Below are 21,862 nucleotides of genomic sequence, written 5' to 3'. Positions count from 1 at the left end.
ATCTTAGGGGTATTAGGGACATCCCACCCTGTACAGATATCAAACATTTGAATGACCTTTTCTCAAAAGCTAAAGATCAACAGGCATTCCCACCAGATATGAATCATAGAACCTCTGCTGGAGAGGCAGAGCCAACACCTATGGGATGTAAAAGGAGAAATACGATGTAAATCCACCGGGCAACAGTACCATCTAGACACAATCTTAAATGTGGTCTCTTGTGCTTTGCAGGCTACAAACAGCTTGTGGGTTAGGATAAACGATTTCTCCCAATCTTCCTCTAAGATTGAGTCGCCCAGGTCACGTTCCCAGAACCTAATATACACAGGAGTACCAGTATCAATTTCTTGTGGTATCAAAATGAAAAGCAGTGAGATGACGTGGGACGGTCTGGAACCATAGGTAAGTATTGATTCAAATCCAGTCAATCCCCTGTGTAGCATAGGGGCATTAGAAAAAGAAGACACAAAGGAATGCAATTGCCTATATAGAAACCAGGATAACATCCTGCTCTGAAGGTGTATAGTAAGGGACGCCAAAGGAGGGACTTGTCTGTCTTGTAGTATACAACTTAGTCTGTGGACATCAGAGGCATCCCATACTAAAAACTGAGATGTGCCATAGCAGGGAGGAAAGCCGGGTTATTGAACAGAGGGGTCATAGGGCCAGGGCGTGTGGTCAGTTTGACCAGTCGGATATGAATATCCCATATATGTAGTAGATCTGCAGTGAGAGCAGGTAAAAAAGTCCTGGATTGAAGGAGGGATAGACCAAAGATCAATTGGGGACAGTAGATTTTTCAAGTAAAACCCACTCCTTGTCCTCTCTGCTGTGAAACCAATATACTAGTAGCACTAAAACAGAAGCACCGACGTAATATGACGTAAAGTCAGGGACTCCTATTCCACCTTTCTTCTTTGGTTTTGTAAGCGTATGGAATGCAATGGGAGGCCTTTTTCATTTTCCAAATAAAGGTCTGGAGTAACCTCTGTATCTTACGGAGAAATTTGGCAGGAAGGAGGATTGGTACTGTTTGAAACACATAGAGCAATCTAGGTAGGACATCCATTTTTAAAGTATTATTACGGGCAAACCATGAGAGGGGGAGAGAGTTGTATTTTTGGAGATCAGACTGGAGCCTACTAAACAGAGGGGTAACATTCAAAAACAAACAGTTTCTGGGGTTCAGAAGTAATGACTATATCCAAGTATTTAATAGCATCGTTGCAGATCCTAAAGGATGTGGTAGAGCTAATGGATAAGATATAGACTGCACTCAGGGACACATTGGGAATTTCAGATTTGGAATAGTTTACTTTAAAATTACTATATAGACTGAATTTTTCTAATTCCTGCAGAACAGAGGGAATTGTGGTGTGGGGGGATGTAATTTAGAGTAGCAAATCATCTGCATATAGTGAGATTTTGCCACATATATCAGGGTTCTGGTGTAGAGCTACCACTAGATGCTCCATGACCAGCCCGTATAAAAGGGATGATAATAGGCAGCCTTGTCTAGTGCCATTCAAAATCTGAAATGGGTCTGACAATGAACCATTCACACGCACACTAGCACTTGTGAAGAATAAAGCACCACGATCGTAGAGACCAAACTGGGACCCAGCCCTACCTGTCTTAGATTTGCATACATAAAGGGCCCACTGACCTTGTCAAAGGCCTTCTCGGCGTCAACTGATAGCATACATATAGGGCTCTTTGTCGCTGTGGCATGCTGGGTCAACAGGATGGGTATCTCCAGTTTCTCTTCCATGAATAAACCCTACCTAATCCTTGTAAATCAAAGAGGGCATGTACCTTGAAATCCTGTTAGCTATCAGCTTGTAAAATATTTTCATGTCTACGGTAATTAGGGAGATAGGCCTGTAGTTTGAGCAAAATGTATGGTCCTTCTCCAGTTTTGGAATAACGATAACGTGAGCCTCCAGGCTTTGTGTCAGAAAGAATGTGTCAGCCTAAATTGAGGAAAACACTCTGGTGGGGAAGGGCACTATTTGAAGGGCATGTAACTCATAAATCCATGGCGTGAACCCGTCAGGACCCGGGCTTTTCCCAGCCAGGGTGGATTTAATAGCCACTGAGACCTCGTGGTCAGTAAAAAGAGAATCCAATTGGGTGGCTACATCTGGATCTAACTCTAAATTTAGGTCTTATCCTTTATTAGGATATCTTGGATAACTGCCTTCAAAGCCTCCCACTGTATGGGTAATGAAGTAGGATCAGAAAAGTCCTGAATGAAATTAGTGATTGTGTCTATAACTGCCTGGGCACAAAGCTCATCCCTAAGCAAAGAGTCATTGCACTTCCATGTTCAAGACTTAGGGCCTGCATGTGGGATATGGAGGGAAATTGGGTGACTCACTAGTATGTAGTCAATACGGGAGTATACGCAGTGTGTATTGGAATAAAAGGTGCAGTCCTTAGTCGAGGGGTGTAAGGTGTGCCAAATGTCAATTAACCTGGCATCCTGTAATTTGCAACAGAAAAAATTTAATTCTGAGTAAGAAATAGGCGTTTTGCCAGAGAATGTATCAATGCGGAGGTCGAAGGCAAAATTCATATCTCCACCGATTACCACCATTTCCTCAGCAAAACCCTTTAGAATATCTAGGTATTAAGTGTTAGCTACTGAGGGTTGGTGGTTGGTGGCATAGAAGGAAGCTAGGACTGGAACTGTGAAACCATGAGGTATAGTACTGGTTGCGTGGGGAGGGGATCTTCTTAGTTTGGAAGTGGGTTTCTTGGAGAATCAGGATTTATACTTTTGCCTTTTGCTGAGCATAGAGAAGCTGTAAACTCTTATTGGGACTGTTGATACCCTTAACATTAGGAGTGCGAATTTTCAAAAGTTGGGCCTGTGGGGGCATTATTGTTCCGGGCACGGAAGCTAGAGTAGAATGTATGTAAGGGGCCAATTCAGGGCTGGGAGCTGCAAGGGACCCACACTAGCAATGGGTATAGGGGGGGTGAGGGGTAGAATAGGAAAAAAGCGAAAGAGATCACCAGACGAGCGAAAGGGGCCAAACCTTCGCCCGTGGATTGAAAAATCTAAAGTGGGATCAAAAACGATCCCTACTACCGTCAGTCTAAGATGGGGAGCCTATTGGGGAAAAGTGACAGGAATATACCATTCCCACCTGGTAAAACACACTAAAGAGAAACATCTAGAGGCCACCAGGCAATTGGGGGACGAGATATACAGTACATATACATTAAACAACATCATAACATATCTGCAATGCCCTGGAAAGAAAACCAATCATAACATGAAGTCAGGCAATTCTGTGATAACAAGCATCTCTGAACTTGTGAGGTATACTAATGGTATACATGCTAAAAAATAATTGGGGTAACACATATAGCAAGTATGATTGCTAGCTGTGGAGATCAGGGGAGAAAACAAATATAATTAAAACAAAAAAATAGCTACCAGTCCACACGCGTCCATGAATACAGTTCAAATCGCCTGTGAGCTAAGCATCCCGCTGAAGGCCGGGATAAGTCCTGCGGAGATGTAGAAGTTGGTACACGAGGAAAACCATGGTAGGTTGAAGGATGGCCTCCAAAGGTATATCCCTTGCGTGGTAGATCAAGGTGGCCATGAAAAATAATGGGAGGGGGTAGCCAAAATAAGAAAAGACCCCTCAAAAAAAATGTAAATTGGGACATCCTTAAATACACAGGGCAACTTAAGACTTGGAAGAATGGCAAACAATAAAAAGAAAAGAAACAAGTGGTGATGAAAAAAACGGCTGTATTCTGTGTAAAAGTGAAGAAGAGCTGTAACTAAGCTATCAATGAAGAATTACAGATGCAGTGCAGGTGAGCCAGCTGATGTGGAGAGACAATTCATACCTTGAGGTTGAAGGTCATCAGTGGATGGAGAGGAAGCCGGAGGAGCTGATAAAGAATGAGCCGGAGAGGGGATTTGCTGGAGGTAGCTGGGCTTGGTGGTAAAGGTATTGCGATACAGAGTAGGCATCGTTGAAGGCCAGTCTGGCAGAGTAACATGAGGAAATTGCAAGTGATGGAGAAGTTGCGGAAGATCTGCGGGAGAGCAGAAAATATGGTTTCTACCGCCTCTAGGGATGATCAGTTGGAACGGGTAGCCCCATCAGTATGGTATGTTTCTTCCTTTCAGTAGGTTGAGTAGCCGTTTGAGAGCCCTACGAAGGTCCAAGGTGAATTTAGATAAGTCCGGCAGAAGTTGAAGGTGCACGCATGCATAAATAATAGATTCAGCGTCCCTAGCTTTCCTCATGATGTCCTCTTTGGTTCTGTAAAAGTGCACTCTGCAGATGACGTCTCTAGGGTGTTGTTGGTCTTTGCTGCGTGGGCCGACGGTCCTGTGCACTCTATCTATTTCGAGGTCCATATCTGGAGGCGTTCCCAGCAGTGAAGCAAAAATGGAACAAACGGCTGTGACGAACTCTAGAACTCTAGTTTACCGATACTCGATTCCAGATCCTGCCTTGTAGGGAGCTCTCTGAGATGTGCCTTCTAATCCCAGGTATCCTTACTACCTGATGGAGAACCCCTAAAGAAGGCAAGTCAGTCATGCTGCCTGGTATGTAGAGGCTCCTAATAGATAAATCCTGCAAGTCTTGTTCCAGCAAAGGGGATGGGGCCTCAGGGGCCAGGGGGGTAGAAGCTGCCCCTGGATCTAGGGTACTTTGGTCCTTCTCCCTTGGAGCCATCAGCCGCGATTCCAAACTGGGGTCACGGCTGCGGTATCTACTAGAGTCTGCAGCTTTGCGGCCTGTTCCTTTACAGCGCGGGAGCCGGCAGAGAAAAAGCCTGGCAAACCCAGAGATGTGCTCCCGCTACCAGCAAGCTTCTTATTCTGGGTCCCCCTGGGTCTTACCAGCAATGTTTTCCCCCCAGGTGGCTCGGAGCTCTCCTCACAAGTGTCCTATGCTGCCATCAGCCAGTCGAGCCCCCCACAACACATTTTTTACATTGAAAAAATCCTGCAGCACACCACCAAATCGAAAATGTTACAAAATGACACTCTGTAGCTAATTCTCTTGTCTCTAAGAATAACAAGGCAATTAAGCTACCTACTGCCACCCACTGACATGGAAAAGTATTACATTACTCTGCCAGTCATAACAGCACAGACACTCGACAATGGTAAACACCTGAAGATCTATCACGGCACACTAGTGTGCCGCGGCACAGTGGTTGAAAATCACTGCTGTACTTAAACATTATTTAAAGAATCCTGCCATGAAGCTTACCTGAGATTTTAAAAAAGTAAGCAAATTTCAGGGTTTTCCCTCACAGGAAATTAGTGTTATCACAGCATGACACACAAAATTTAGCCTCATGGAGCTCTCTCTCTCTGACATTTTTCAAACCTGTTGGCCCCGCAGACTTAAACATTAAGAGACATCAATGACTTTATCCCAGTGGTCGAACTTGATGGACGTATGTTTTTTTCAACCTGACTAACTATGTAACCATGTAATCTACTGGGCTCTCCCAGTATACAGGCTACACCCAGCCTGTGTACCTGAGCCACCTGGCCTTAGGCTCCAACTCCCCCCTCAAAGACAAGTGTACTTTTATTATTTATGTATAATGCTAAAAAACAATAAGGACAAAAACTTCACAGAGGATTTAACCCATCCCAGATCTAGCAAAAAGAAAAAAAAGTCCCTAAAGCAACTTTTTGCTTTTGGTAATGCAATACATTAAAATAATTAGGTGAAGTTAGGATATGTCTGTCTCAGTAGGGTGTTTTTTCCTTTTAAAGGCACTTCCTAACTGTCTTAGGGTACACATCTCACAATCCCCACTACCATTCCATAGACCAGTACCAAATCTGATAAAGATGAGACTTTGACTGTGGCTTTTTATAAACCTAGATCTCTGCTTTCTATTTTCCTTTTTAAAAAGTAAGTATAACAATTGTACACAGTTTTATATAAAGAGTAACTTTAAAAGGCTACTCAGGCATTTATTTAAAAATATACCAAATTAATTGTGCTGCATTTACCTAATTCCAGGAACAATATAAAAGCTGAAATTATGTTTTTTTTAAATTTTTCACACATCCTGCCTTTTGGAAACCCATCTACTGTGTAATCTGACATATGATTACAACTGCTAGTCCAGCCCTTAAAGAAAAAACAATGAAAATATTATTTACGTGTTTCCTGTGTTGAAAGGCACACTAAGTTTTTTCTGTGTCCTCACAGGCAGGCTCTTCATTTTCATCTCAGAAACAGGTGGAAGCAGAAGTGGTACAGCTATGCAGAACAAAGCCATTTGAGGTAGTACATTTTTTCCAGTTGATGTTTTTTTCTTTTGTCCAAAGAGGAACTTCAGTCTACCTTCAAACTGCATGGTCTGTATAAAAGAAAATATATTAAAAAAAAAATTACCATGCAAATTGTTGCTATACCAAAAACATATTTTTCATTGAATAATTGTTTGCTTTTAAAACTAAGGAAAACAATAACATTTACAATTATTTGCCCACTGCAATAAACACTAGTGGTGTAGCATTGTGTTAGTGGTGGAGTCCCCCACCTCTATTTGCCTTGGAAGCAGATTTACAATAGCTACTGCTTGCACATGATAATTTCTCCATTAAGGAATAGGATGTTTGAGAAATAATAAAAAAAGCATCTCTGATGTACCTGTGGGAGACACTTTTATTGGGTAGGGCAGAACAAGTAGTTGGAATAAAGACTCCTGAGTTGTTTAAAAATGATAATAGAAACACCTTTTCAAACTCAATATTTATTTACAACTGTTTTGTTTGCTAGGCAACTGGTATTTTTTACTGTAATTTCCATGCCATTTCTTACTTTCTTCCAAAAGGTACTGTTGTGTGGCTTGATTAGCACTGATTATGAATACTGATTTGAAAAAAGTAAATATATTGTGAAATTCGAATCAAAGTCACAACTCCCAATCTTTAAGCTTGTTCAATGACTTGAAAGCATTAAATATATTGATTTTGCATGAAAGGCAGCTAGCAATTTCAAACCAAAATGGCACAGATGACAGTCTCCACTTTTTATAGGGGTAGGTTTATTTTAAAATGAATTAGAATTAATTAAAATGGAGGCTTTTGATATTTCCACAACAGTGTGTGTCATTCAACAGCATGTAAATGGTCTGATTTATTAAAGCTCTCCAAGGCTGAGTAGGTACACTTTTATTGGTGAACCTTAGTGATCCACAAAACCTCTAAATGAATCCGGTCTAGGATTGAAAACATTTGCTAACACATAGCAAATTACTTTAAGAAATTCTTTCCAGGTTTTCTGGATAACCCAGGTTTGTTGATGAAAGTGAATGCTCTCCTTGGAGAGCTTTAATAAATCAGGGCCAATATATCAGTTTTCCATCATAAATGGACTAGATAACTGTTTATTCTAAATTAGGAATTCAGGGACCAAGACATCATTCAGCTTTCTAATATATAAATAAGGCAGGAGGGTGAGACATTTCTTGCCATTTGCGATTCCAATTCAAACAACAATTAAGTACCAGGATTTGATATATCTTGCTTTTAATATCCCACATTTAATTTTATATTTCATCAGTTTTGCTTACTTACTATACTCTGCAGTGCTACATTAAAACATTTAAATATTCACTTCATTACCTGCCTCCAAAGAGGGAGATTAGTACTTATCTTCAAGCAAAAAAAAAAAAACACACACATACAAAATATTGCCCTTATATATTTATAAATAAATTATGCAATGTATTTATTTTATTGAACCTAGGGCCTAGTCAAATACCTGTACCTGATATGATATCAGACAGACCACTGACATTGCAAGAGGGGCAATTATTATTATTATTATTATTAATAATATTTTTAAAAATAATAGTAATCAGGATTTTTATAGCGCCAACACATTACGCAGCATTGTACATTATATAGGGGTTGCAAATGACAGACAGATACAGACAGTAACACAGGAGGAGGAGAAAAACCTGCCCCGAAGAGCTTACAATCTAGGGGATTGGGGAAGTAACACACAATAGGAGGGAATGTATGTAGTGGTGGGAAGTAGTGAGGGTTTCAAAAAACATAAGAAAATGGGTAGGCAAGTTTGAAAAAATGGGTTTTGAGTGCTCTTTAAAATGAGCAGAAAGTAGGAGCAAGCCGAAAAGGACAAGGAAGACTATTCCAGAGAGTGGGGGCAGCTCTAGAAAAGTCTTGGAGACGTGCGTGTGATAAGGTTATGAGTGAGGAAATCAGAAGTAGGTCACTGGTGGAGCGTAGAGCTGCTAAGGGATTTTGAAGCCAATGAAGAGAACTACAAAGAGGGGCAGAAGAAGATGAGCGATGAGAAGGATGTAGTCTGGTTACAGTATTCATAATAGATTGTAGAGGAAAGAGTCGGGTTAGTGGAATACCTGAGGGGATGAAGTTTAGGGACCCTAACACTCCACCCCCCAGACCTGAGTAGCACCACCACTTACTTATAGGTTTCACTGGTTGGGGGCCAGACAAGCGGTCTGTCATTGAGTAAGAGGTGACCTGTTGCTTGTGGGGAGGTCTGTCAGTTATTTGGGGTCTGCAATGAGGGAGTCTGTCTCTGGGGGGAAAGGGGGGATCTGTCACTAAGGAGGCCTCTCACTGAAAGGGTCTGACATTGATGGAGGAGTGTGTCACTATGGAGGTCTATCACTCATGAGGAAGTCTGCCAATCGAGAAAGGGTAGAATTTTCTCATAGGACATTGGAGCTCAGGGTTCCTCCCATATGGGAGGAATAGGCTGAAAAGTAGACAGAATAGGGGTGGAATTATTCATTAACCTCCTTTGCGCACGCCTAGCTCTGCCCATGGACACTCTCTTTAGTAGGACCCCAGCCTGATTTATATCACTGGTGAACGCATTTTTTGTTGAGTTAGATGGTACACTTGATTTTTAAAAATTTTTGGGTGGTGAATCTAGAAATGACCCGAGCTTTTTGCTATCACATCCAGTTTTTACGATACAGGGTACCCTCTACTTATGTCAAAAAACATACAAATTTTACATACAATAAAAAAATATTGAAAAAATAACTTGAATGTACTGTTTATTTAAATTTCTTTTGTTCACACAAAAGATGGATTGTTACTCCATGATATTTTTTTTACAGTAAAACATTTGAAAATTATTCGGGTAAGCGCCTAAGATAAATATTTACGCCTATCGCTTTTCCAGGAATGTTCAGTGTTAGGACAATCCCGCCGGATGCGCCAACAATAGTCAGCTGTTATATGTACATCCCATCTACCTTGATACCGTCCTTCCGTGACCTTCAAATCTTGGTGGAATCGTTCACCTTGCTCATCACTGACTGCACCAAGGTTTTCCAGGAAGTTAGAAAGATGGCTATGCAGAAAATGCACCTTGATGTTCATATTGCAACCAAGCATTTTGTAGCTCTCCAAAAGTTTCTAGACAATTTCTGTGTAATTATTTGCTTGTGTGTTTCTAAAAAAGTCCTTGACAATGGCTTTTAATGATAACCAAGCATTATTTTGGACTTCTGATATTGTCCTAAAGAAATGTTTATCTTTGATGACGTGCCGAATCTATTTTTTCAAATGACAGGCTAGGAAATGCCAAAATGAGGTACTTGAAACAGTCTCCTTCAGTTGGCAAAGCTTTAACAAACTGCTTCATCAGACCCAGATTCATGTGCAGGGGCAGGAATATAATATTCTTTCTATCAACAACTGGCTCATGTGGAATGTTTGGATCACCTGGTTTTGGGGCAGATCTTGGAGGCCAATTCCTTTCCAGCCAATGCCTCTCACGAGCTGTGACGTCCCACATGCACAGATAACAGGGATACTTGGTGTATTCGCGTTGCTGACCAAAAAGGATACATACAATTTTAAGGTCAACACAGATGACCCAATTGTGTTGGTGATATTGCAACAATTCAATGACTCTCTTATGTCTGCATATTCTTCACAAAGAGAAACTGAATGGCCAATTGGGACTGACCCAAATATATTGCCATTGTGAAGGAGAACACACTTTAAGCTCCCCTATGAGCTATTGATGAATAGTCGCCATTCAGTTGAGTTATGGATTGGAATTTCCAATTCCTCCATTTAACCAGGTATGGTATGGCAATACCCAAAGCCACTGTCAGTTCTGAAGTATTACAGAAATGCAATTTCTCTGGTTTGAAAATACGATACCCTTGTTACTTCATAATATGTACAACCTAGCCTATCTGAGTTTTTGTCACAAAAATACTGTCACAATTTAGTACTACACACTTGTGGTCATTCACACTCATTATTACATTTCTATTTAATGGTATGAGTATGTCAGTAATTTTTTTTTTTTGAATAAACATTTTTAAGATATGACAATATACCGAAAGCCAATTTTTTTTTTCACCACAATATTTCATTAACAACTGCTAACAATACTATTTTGAACACTACAGTCTTGCATCCAAAAGCTTTTATAAATATTCCTTACAGTCAATATCTAAGACATATTTGTATGAATGAACATAACTAAACTGAACATGATTAAATTGTGAGGATAAGCGAGCATACCAGTTAGCTTAATTATAAAACAAATTTAGAAAAAGAGAAAGAAAAGACAGTCTCTCGATTTCAGAACCAATATGTCGATTGTAAGACACACAAAGTGTCAAATATTTGAACACAAATGTGTGAATGTGGTTAGTTTTACATTGGTAAAACTAAAATCAGATTTTAACATCATAATCATGGACATATCCAACATATCGTTGAATTGCATCACAACTACAGATTGCTTTGTTTAAAATGGTATGCTGTATGGTGTACCACTATCCTAGGTCTGGTGATATAGATAAGCAGATAATAAAATTAGAAACTCTGTGTATTTATTTATTGAAAGCTACAGAACCCCAGAGTTAAGAACATTCGACATATGGACAACTTCTAGATACGAACAGTGCTTTCCTCCTCATTCCTACGCAGGACGGAGGTTTGATGGGGGGTGGAGGGGGGCGGTTTGGATGACTTGCAGAAGTCTTTTTCTGTTCTGCAAACTCTTTAATGACCACAACAAACTCTGCAGTTGTTTTTTTTGCACATCAAAGCACAGCTTGCTCCAGAAGTTAATGAATGTCTAGGTTCCATAAAGTTTTTTTTTTTTGCTTTGTTTATGATGAACTCACAGTGAGGATTTTAATCAGTAACTGACACCACGGTGCCTAATAATATGTTTATTTAAACATCTGTCCTAATTGCATTTAATAAAATAATGTACCTGTTCTGACTTACATACAAACTTAACTTAAGAACAAACCTACAGTCCCTATCTCGTATGTAACCCGGGGACTACCGGTATATGTGTGCCTTTATAGGTTAGCCACTCTTCTGCATATTCTTTTTCTATAGCGTGTTTTTTTTAACAATATCAGAGGTATATATACACCATATTTATAGTTAGGTATGTTTGTTTGAATTTTTCACTCCACTGGAATAGCGCATCTTTTAAGCTTTTACTAGTTTCTTTAAGGGCATGTTCAAGACCTTTGCCTTTCCAGGCTTTTGTAAGCATTTTTACAGCCTGCAAAAGCTGAAAATCGCCTTGTAAAAAATAATTTAAATGAAAACGAATGAGTTGTGCAGGTTTTTTTGTTGGCTTTAGGCATTTCCATTTGTTTGTTCAGAAGCTGCCATGTAGTATCTAGGGTTGTTCTGCTGACCAAACACCTCCATAGACTTGCATTCAACTACTCATTAAAGCTTGTACAGCCATTTAAGCATTTTTCTAGAGGTTTTTGTATGAATTTATAGAGGGAAGCCAGGAAATTGCTGATACTTGCATTTAAAAAGCCAGAACAAAAGCATTTTTTGCTTTAAAACTATCCTGGAAGCCTAGTCATGCAGGCCACTCTAGAGCATTAGCATAGTCATTACTAAGCCATTCCTGCATTCTCTTTGTTGTGTGCTTTTGGTCATTGTCATGTTGGAGGGTGAACCTTTGGCCCAGTCTGGGGTCCTGAGCACTGTGGAGCAAGTTTTTATTGAGAATATTTCTGTACTTTTCTCCATTCAGCTTTCCTTCAACCCTGACCAGTCTCTTTGACCCTTCTGCTGAAAACACCCCCACAGCATGATGTTGCCACCACCATGCCTCACTGTTGGGATGGTATTGGACAGGTGATAAGTCCTGCATATACAGACATAACAATTAGAATTGCAGATACTCTGCAATAAAGCCCAGATTGGTGGAGGGCCGCAGTTATAGTTGTTCTTCTGAAACCTTGAAACCTAGTCTTATCTCCACACATGATCTCTAAACCATTAGGTTCTTGGTCACCTGTCTCACTAAAGCCCTTCTCCCTCAATTGCTCAGTTTGGGCTCAGTTCTGGGCACTCAGCTCTTTAATCAGTCCTGGTTGTGGTCTTAGAAACCTTAAAAGCAGCAGAATTGGTTTGTAGCTGTCCACAGCACTTTGCTTTGCAACAATTTTGTCTCTGAGCTAGGCAGGTAGTTCCTTTGAACTCATGGCCTGGTTTTTGCCTGTTATGCATGAGCAATAATGTTTTTTTATAAAAAGATGAGTGCCTTTCCAAATCATGTCTAATCAATGTAATAAACCACAGGTAGACTCCCATCAAGGAGGAGAAACAGCTTAGTAGCGGTCAAGAGAAATGGGAGGCACTTGAGCTAAAATGTGGTTGCAAAAGGTCTGAATATTTATGTAAATGTGATTTTCATTTTCTTTTTAGTACATTTACAATATTGTCAAACATTCTGTATTCACTTTGTCATTTTGAGGTACGGAGTAAAGATTAATGGGAGAAAAAAAAGAATTTGAAAGATTGTAGCATCAGGTTGCAACATAGCTAAAATGGAAAAACTTGCCTATATCATTCCAGAAGAAGCAGGCTACTGCAAAACTTATTGAGTTGGTATATGGCTTTGTATGCTGGTACAATTTTCTGGTATTGTTGTATGTTTTCTACTTTAGACCCCACCAATGAAGAATATTTCTGTATGACCACACTTGTATGCACTTACCAAATGTGCCTCAATGCATGTTAGATTATGAGAGTTTACACAACTTTTATCTTGTAAATAAAATTTCTCATTTTAATATTCAGGTACATTGTTTAACTCTAAACTCTAACTTTTCACCTCTAACAGTATCACTAACTCCAGTGTTAATTTCCAAATTAAATTGTAAATATTTAACCAGCCTGAAAAGTAGCCGTTGACAGGGTCAACACAATGAAAAGCAATAGGCTTCCTCCCCACAAATATGCAGTTGTAGATTATGTACAACCAAGTACCAACCCACAATATGAAATTTATACCATATATTCAGGGAACTCTGCAAGAAATAGTACTCAGATCCAAAAGTGTGTGAGAGAGAGAGGATAAAAGAAAAAAAGAAAAAGGATATACAAAAATCTAAGACGGCTAAATATTTGTCAAAATATAATGACACCCTAATGCTCCCCCATAACAACTAGATAACAAAAGGCTCATGAGTGTTTTAACATTGTTACCCATGCACATATTGTTCCCATGGGGCCAAAACCTCTGAATCTTTATCCAATCTATCATTAATTTAAGCAGTTAAAATACCATTAGATGAACATCTTTCACCTGGGCATACCAATCCAAAAGTGTTGGAGGGAGGGGGATTTCAATATCAAAGTATTAAGACACCTTTGCAGCTATCAAGGTTACTTAAACTGTTCAGGGTTTTTGAAAGCCCCTAAAAGGAAGCCCAAGTAAATGAGGAAATGAGTCCCTGGGGATTTGGGAATCAACAGAAAGAGTTAAAAGATCACTTACTTCTCTCCAAAAGGGAACAAACTCCTGTCATGTCAAAATTTAGGTCCGAACCCAGGGCTGCTACTGTGTCGGATGGTAGCTCTTCTCACTTGGTTGTTCCCATTGGAGCAGAAGTGCTGGATAGCTCCATGTCTGCACAGTCATCCCTCCCTGTAGTGATGAAGTTTGAACTTCCTGCTCCTCCCCCTGACTTTCTATTTATGCCCTGCCTTGAATTTTCCTGTTTGCCATATTATTGTGCTCTTGCAAGTGTCTCGCCTTTGATACTGCTGCTGCATTGCTTTCTCTTCTTCCAACTTGTGTACCGACCAGTGGGAACCGAATGACACGTTTTTATTGCTGGCTGCCTCTAACCCAATCTACCTGGGTCTAAAAACTTTCTCTCTGTCTATGCTCCTGTCTCTCCCCTGCATTGTTACATCCACCTTTGATTCAAATCCACTGTGTTTATCAATGAAGGCTTGCTTGTTGCTACAGCTTTTAGACTTTGAGTCTGTTCCCAGATCTTGACACTCAACTCACTACTCAAAACAATTCCTGTTTAAGTATTGAGTAGAAGAACAGTGGCTCCACAGTCATAATTCCACAAATTACTGAGACAGGCCACCCCTAGAAAAGGTTCTTCTATGCATACTCTCTCAAAAAAGTAGGGAACATGAACACCAGGTGTCTATAATAATAAATAAGTCTAATTTGGAGGTAACTATAAAGGGAGATTTGGGCGGATCTCATACATACAAGAAATTTCCAAATGAGAGGATAAACACGTCCAGAACAAGAAAACCTTTTAGATTACAATGGCCATACCATTAGAGCTGGTAAACTGGACATCAAGTATTATAAAGTAAATGGAGCAACTCTAAATTGGGTATATGACAATTGGGTCTTCATAACAAGGAATTGTGATGTACAGTCGCGATCCATAACTTCTCCAATTACCTTAATTTTTTGTTTGAGCTCATGGTTCACCAGGAGGCCAAATGATGTAAATGAGCTACCTTAAAATATTAAGGAAATTTAAAGACCCCTAGGACGTTTCCAAAAGTCATTTAGGTCATATAGCATATTATCCAGAGAGATACATCCAAACAAAGAAGTATCCAAGGACTGCCATTTATGTAAATGAATAAATGAACAAATCTCCTTGAAAATCCTAGGATTGCTATGTTTGTATAATGTATACCATGGGGTAATATATACCCCTAGATATTTGATGTGGTCCTTCTGCCAGTTATAAGCGAGTTTTGTCTGCAGAATGTGCAGGATGTTGTTGGCAATATAAAGTGGCTTCAGATTATTTTGAATTCATTTTTCACCTAGAAAGGCTACCATATTTCTCCAAAGTTAAATAGAGACATGGTAGGATGATAATAGGATAAGATAAGGATAAAAGTATAACTTAAATTTAGAAATGAAGGTCTCCCCAATTAGAATGTAAGGTCTGAGGTATAGCCAACCCCTTCGAAAGTAAAGATAACAGATATTTTTATTTCTTAATATAGATTTGGTTTAGAAAAGCTGGATTTTTTGGAGTAAAAAAAAGTTTTATATTATATTTATATTTATTTATGTGGGAGAAAAATACAAAAAAGAGAAGAGACTCACTGTGTAAAGAATATGTGTGTGTGTCAATGTGACTGCAGTTAGCATAAAGAATAATAAATATGTTGTAAATATTTGTGTGGGAGAAAGAATAAAGGACTCACATGTTCTTACGACATTACAAGGATTTTGTGAGGATGCTCCTGTAGAACTGGAGAGGGGTTATATCAAGGTATTAGGTCCACTGCCAATATAATAAACCTCCTCTGCTAAGGTATTTTTTGTAGTGACTCTATTTTGCCACAAGATGTCTTCAGTCTTCAAGAGAAAGCCTCTATTGTCTAAAAAAACCTTGGCAGAACAGGTTTGGTTTGCACCGGATGCAACAGGGGATATTACCTTAGGAGAGGAAGTTCATTATACTAAAGCTAGTAAAGTACTTTCTTGTATTAAAAGAGGAATAGACTGCAGAGATGGAGACATAAACCTGCTCCTGTACAAAGCATTGGTCAGACCACATCTGGAATATGCAGTTTAGTTTTGGGCACCAATTCACAAAAAGGAGATTGTGGAATTGGAGAGAGTGCAGAGAAGGGTAACTAAACTAATAAAAGAAATGGAGGAGCTCAGCTATGAGGAGAGATTAGCTGAACTGAATCTATTCTCCCTTGAGAAGAGACATTTATGGGGGGATATGTTTACCCTGTATAAATATATAAATGGTCCATATAGAGAACTCTCTTTGCAATTATTCAATTTGAGATCATTACAAGGAACAAGAAAACACTGTTTGCGTCTGGAGGAAAAAAAAAGTTTAAGCTCGGGATAAGGATGGTATTCTTTACTGTAAGGTCTTTGAAAATGTGGAATCGGTTTCCTTAGGCAGTTGTTTCATCAACTACTATAGATTGCTTTAAGAAAAAGCTGGATGTTTTTCTAGAAGCACTGAATATAACTGGGTATTAAAGCTTTAAAGTAAAGATAACAGAGACTGTTGATCCAGGGAAAATCTGATTGCCTCATGGAATCAGGAAGGAATTTTGCCTTCCTCTGGACCAAAAATGTCTTATAGCGTTTTATATCTGGGATATGTTTATTTCCCTAGTGGATAAACTTGATGAACTTATGTCTTTTTTCAACCTAACCTACTATGTAACTGTGTACCTTTGTAACTATACTGAAAGTGGCCCTAATACCTTGATATAACTTTGAATATCCTCTCCAAGGACTAAATATAAAAGCTCCAATAATAATAATATACTTATATTCAATTTTTTTTTTTTACTGGATTAACCCGCTTAATATTCCATCCAACACCCACTTAAGAGCTATTGGTCTCCGGAATCTTGGAAAGATATTTTATTACCCTAGCAACAACCCATAAAGCCACAAAACAAACAGGAACTTGATGCAGTCTCAGCACAATGCTCCATTCAACCATTGAGTGAATACCACCACTCTCCACCACACCATCACCTTACATCTAAAGTGTATCAACCTATGTCTCAGAATCCCCTGAGGAAGCAAGAGAAATGCGTTGGGTGAGGAAACATTACTTATGATGGCTATATCTGACTTCACATGATACATACTACTGGTTGATGATTATGACTCCTAGCATAGAAGTACTGTGTCTAGCGGAGAATTTGTGATTCTTTAAACACTTTATATTTTATTGCCATAATAAGCCATCTCTGCTTCCCTCTTTACTTATCAGTTTAATCAGGCTTGGTATATGTATTTAATTTGTATTACAATTGATTTCCCCTTTTTGTACACCTCCATACTTTCCTTTTCAATAATACAGTTAGGTAGGGCAAGGGTTAATGCAGGAGCATTAGTTTTCCTGCTTTTAGCAATCCTCATTCCTAACAGTAAGGGGGGGTCAGCAATTTGCCCCCCAAGAGCTGCCGCATGGATGCAAGGGCTGAACTAGGAAGGGAGAAGGGAAGAGTGAGAGAGGGAAGCATGTGGTTGAGGGATATGACTCTTCTTCTTGCATAGGAGTGAGAGATATAGATGGATAATTGAAGGGTTTAGAAGCATGAAAGTCCACACAGACTGATTTTTTTAAACTCCTTCAAACTTCCATACCACTTTTGAATGCATTTGTGGAAGTTTTTACAAGTATTTAAAAGTGAACTAGAATACTAGTGTTTTTATCTGGTGGAAATAGGTGTATATGTAGGCCCCAAGGAGAGGAGCCAGTTTGCCAACCCTGGGTAAGATCAATTATATGAAAAACACAGAAAGAAGGTTTTTTTTTGGCAACAACATATATATTTTGTATTAGTGATAACTTCTCATAATACATAACAAAACAATGATTGGTAACCACTGGACACACAACTCCAGATCATTACCATTACGGCCCTGGAGGGGCACTAGACATTAAACTACTAGCAAAAATATACAGCATTATCCAAGTTATATCACATATACTGACAATGGTGTCGCAAATGTAAGTAAGTTACCCAACTCCTTTCGCCTAATTTATGCTTCTTCAGGGGTGTCGTAACATTTTGGCAAGGTTGAGCATGATTATTTAGCAGTATCTAGGTTAACAATAGGTATAAAATACCAGAATATCAGAATAACAGCAATGTATCAAAGTGCAGTATGTTTTCTTAATTCACTAAATATACACCTGAAATCATTATATCAAATCATATCCAGAGATATTCAATTGTACTATGTTTCTAAGCAGAATAGATAATTCAAATCAACCATGGTTTTTGCATCATATTAAGGTGAGCATATACTTCAAATATATCATATCATAAATTATGCTCTACCTGTCCCCTGAGACCACCAAACTTCTTTTACTAGCTATTAAAATTTCTCATCTGTACTACTATAATATCCTCTTTTCTGGTATAGCATTTATCAGACTCTCTCCTCTACAATCTATTAATAATTCTGCAGCAATTTATACATCCTTCCCATTACTTCTCTTCTGCTGCCTCTCTTTGCAATTCTCTTCACTGGCTTCCGTTTCCCCTTAGAATCAAATTCAAGCTCCTGCGCTTTGTCTTCAAATCCCTCAACAGCTCCTGTCCTATTTGCCTGATAAAAATATTTTTAAATACTTTATTACCTCTTGGTTACCTTGTTAGGCTTCCTTATCCATGAAAACATTGGTTTTAATATTTTTGGTGTGACCCCCTTGGCCTTTCTTTAATAGCATACCTCTCGTTTAAAAAAAAAATTGTAAAATGAACCTTAAGAAAATTATATAAGTAAATAAAAGGTTGTCATGTTACCAGAGTATTACTGAGGGCTATTAAAATTAGGGATGAGCGGGAAGGCCTCTGACAGTCTCGCGAATAATAATAGCAAATAATAGCAAAGCCCCCTATATATGTTAGAACCACCAAATTTGCTAGGTATGTGCAGGAGAACAGTGGCAACAAAGGACAAATACAAAAGTTCCAAAAGACCTTGTGGTTTTCCAGAAATTGGCAGGCAAAGTGACAGCAGGCAAATAGGATTTTTGTGTGATGGACAGCGTCCAGAAGGCAGCATAAACATTAGGACGTTGAGAAAGGGTGAACTCAACCCACTAGCAACAGTCTTTGCTGTCAAAACAGCAGAAGAATGCACTGCTATTTAATGAACACACCCCTTTATAATTTATATAGCTGCATAATTTGTTTACGCTATATAAATCCTGTTTATTAATAATTGCTAGCTGGCATCATGACCTGGATGACATGTGTTAGGAATGCCACCCATAAAGTTGTGGACAAGTAGCGCGGTGATATTAGGCAAAATAATAGAAAACGAGAGCAGTAGCAGTGTGTGGCCTCTGGTCAGCTATCGCCAGGGAGACCGCAATGGTAAATGTCATGGAGAGCTGGGGGTAGTGCATCGTCAATGCCACCCAGAAGTGTGTAATACAATTTTTGTGAATGGAGTACTGACAGGCCGCAGCAGCAGGAGGAGCCGGTGGGTCCTGAGACGGAGCGTGGACCGCATTGGTAACTAGCATCTAGAGCTGCATAGTTCTCCCCAGCCCGTTTTTGGGGGGCGGGCCGCCCACCTGCTGTGTTTATTCCTCCCGGCACATTTTCAGCAGCTGTGAACAGACACTGAAGAGGCTGCTCTGCTCGCTCCGTTCTCCGCTGATAAGAGCTGATAGCTGATTAAAGCCGGGCGGAGTGAGAAGAGCACAGCACAGCTATGAAGAGATCAGGACACAGGCTGTCTCTTCCCCTCTCATAGCTTTGTCGAGTCTCTTGGAAAAAAAAAACATTGTGCAAACAATGTCGCCGCCCAGTGGGCGTGTGTAATGACGTCATTAGAATAGTGTGTGTAAATGCAGCATGTCACATTCCTCAGCCTTACAGCCTTACAGCTATCCCCTAAACCGTATGTCATAATGACTTGTAATTTTCAGGGTGCACGGGGAACACTTATGATTACCACCATTCACAATTTCAGCAACCCAACATTTACAAATTTCATGATATGGGGATCAGAATTATAAAATCATGTGAAAATCCATCATTGGGGTTGCAGTATTAAAAGCAAGTGCGCCTTGGACTCCCAAAATAAAAAATGCAATTTGGGGACCCCCCGGGCGACTTACATAGAAAGGAGCACTGGGGAAGGGCCCCTAAATTTTTTACACCTCTCACAAATCTATAACTGTCATACTATGTTACCCGTCTGCTTCTCTTCTTTGAACCCTAATTTCCCTAAAATGGTGGGGGTGTACAAAGCCGAAAATGTAGGTGCAGGGGGGGGACACCTTTGGCTAACCCCCTCTCCCACACTAAAATGTTGTTATCATTGCAAATACCTAAATTGCTTTAGGTATTTTAGTATTAGGCAGTGTTTAAAAAAATGTATACAGCCCCATCAATGTATAATATGCCAATAACAATAGGATTTTTTTTTCATGGGAACAGATTAATCATTTTCCTTTTTTTTTTATGGGAAAAATGTGTTTGGTAAAAGTTCTGTTTGGTATAAGTCCAAGGATCTGAAACAGATTAAGGACTCATACCAAGGTACCACTGTATCTGAAATTAGGATAGGAAGGTAGACAATATTGCTAGTTTGCATAATGAAGTGGATGACATGAATGCCATGCCTCAATCTTACAATACCTAGCTGAAAAATTAGGCAAAGGCAATGGTACCTATCAGTGTGGCATTACTTTGGGTTTTCATCTGCAGTTTGTCGGCCTCCCGGAAGCAGCAGAAATGTAAAGTATATTGCTAGCTGGCACAATGACAAGCATGACATTGGCGATTAATGCCACCCCTGGAAGTTGCAATAACTAGCGGAAAAATTCAACCGAGGCAGGCTCAGCTGACAGGGTATTAGTGATAGGCAGCCACAGACTCACAGGAGCAGTGTTGGTGCACAGAAGCATCTTGGTTGGCCAGTGAGTACTTGTGTCAGTCAATCAGTATCATCTGCAGTGGGGATATGATAGTTGTTAATAACCCACTTTTCATTCATTTTCAAAAAGGTGAGATGATTGACATTTTCTGGCGACAGATGTGATGGGTTGCCCGTGACCACTCTGCCAACGGCACTAAAGGTTCTTTCGGACAGAACACTGGATGCTGGGCACGAAAGAAGCTTGATGGCATACTGTGTCAACTGCGAGCAGATTTCAAGCCTGTTGACCCAAAAAATAATGGTGCTGTCGCCAACACCACCACCAGCCAGAAAAGAGCCAAAGTAATCATGCACCATGCGCTTTATCTGTTCTCGATGAATATGCCCCTGCACTTCACTTGTTTGAGGTGGCCACATTAGGTTTTGCCAGGCATCCAGAAAATCCCCCCTGCCTTGGCCTACACTTTTGGATGTGTGCGGCCTGCTGCCAGTACTGCTGGTGCCACCGCTACAGGAGGATACAGTGGGGGCAGTGTCTGCCTGAGATCCCTGTGTGGAATGTGGTGCGCGGAACTCCTCACACAGCCAGTCGCACAGTATTCTGCTCAAGTGGGTCACCTTTTCTTTCTCTTGCACCGGGTTGGGTGAAAACTGTAGCAGTGATCCAGAAGGGTGGCCAGCCAGTAATCATTCCGGTTTTTGATACTGCAAATGCAGGGGTCCCTCCGAGGGGTTTCCTGGGCTCATCCTCCTGCTGTACCTCAGTAGGCGCCAAAACATCTTCCTCCTCATCACCCACCTCCTCCTCTTCAAGCTGCAGCAGTTTCTGTTGATCCATAGCACGCACAATGCCTGGGGCGTGTCAGCACAAATGCGGGTTGGACAGGTCCTGTCCAGCAGCCCCAACATGGTCTCCCTCATCATCATCATCGTAATCGTTTGAGCCGGGAGGGCGTCAGCCAAACCTCAACCTCTCTGGGCAAAGCGGACAAGAGCTCACTGGCGGTGTGACATTTCTCCCCCAAGGACACCAGTTTCAGCAATGCCTGGCAACGCATGTGCTTACGGGAGCCATAGTGGTGTGCCCACTTAACCACACTGTCCTCCGCTGCTGGCCTTTCAGGAGGAGTGTCGAACAGAGAGGAGTTGGC

The 21,862-nt window shown here is 40.2% G+C and overlaps 1 protein-coding gene across 1 annotated transcript in view; it reads right to left on the bottom strand.

Annotated features, from left to right (window-relative positions):
• Positions 1–21,862, bottom strand: part of AHRR (aryl hydrocarbon receptor repressor) — a 284,245-nt gene that overhangs the window by 57,840 nt on the left and 204,543 nt on the right. The window contains 1 exon segment of the mRNA XM_072411941.1: positions 6,173–6,372. Coding sequence (XP_072268042.1) covers positions 6,173–6,372 — 200 coding nt within the window.

Source organism: Pyxicephalus adspersus, chromosome 5 (assembly GCF_032062135.1).
Source record: "Pyxicephalus adspersus chromosome 5, UCB_Pads_2.0, whole genome shotgun sequence".
In the NCBI taxonomy this organism is placed as follows: Eukaryota; Metazoa; Chordata; class Amphibia; order Anura; family Pyxicephalidae; genus Pyxicephalus; species Pyxicephalus adspersus.
This window is presented reverse-complemented; position numbering and strand designations above follow the sequence as displayed.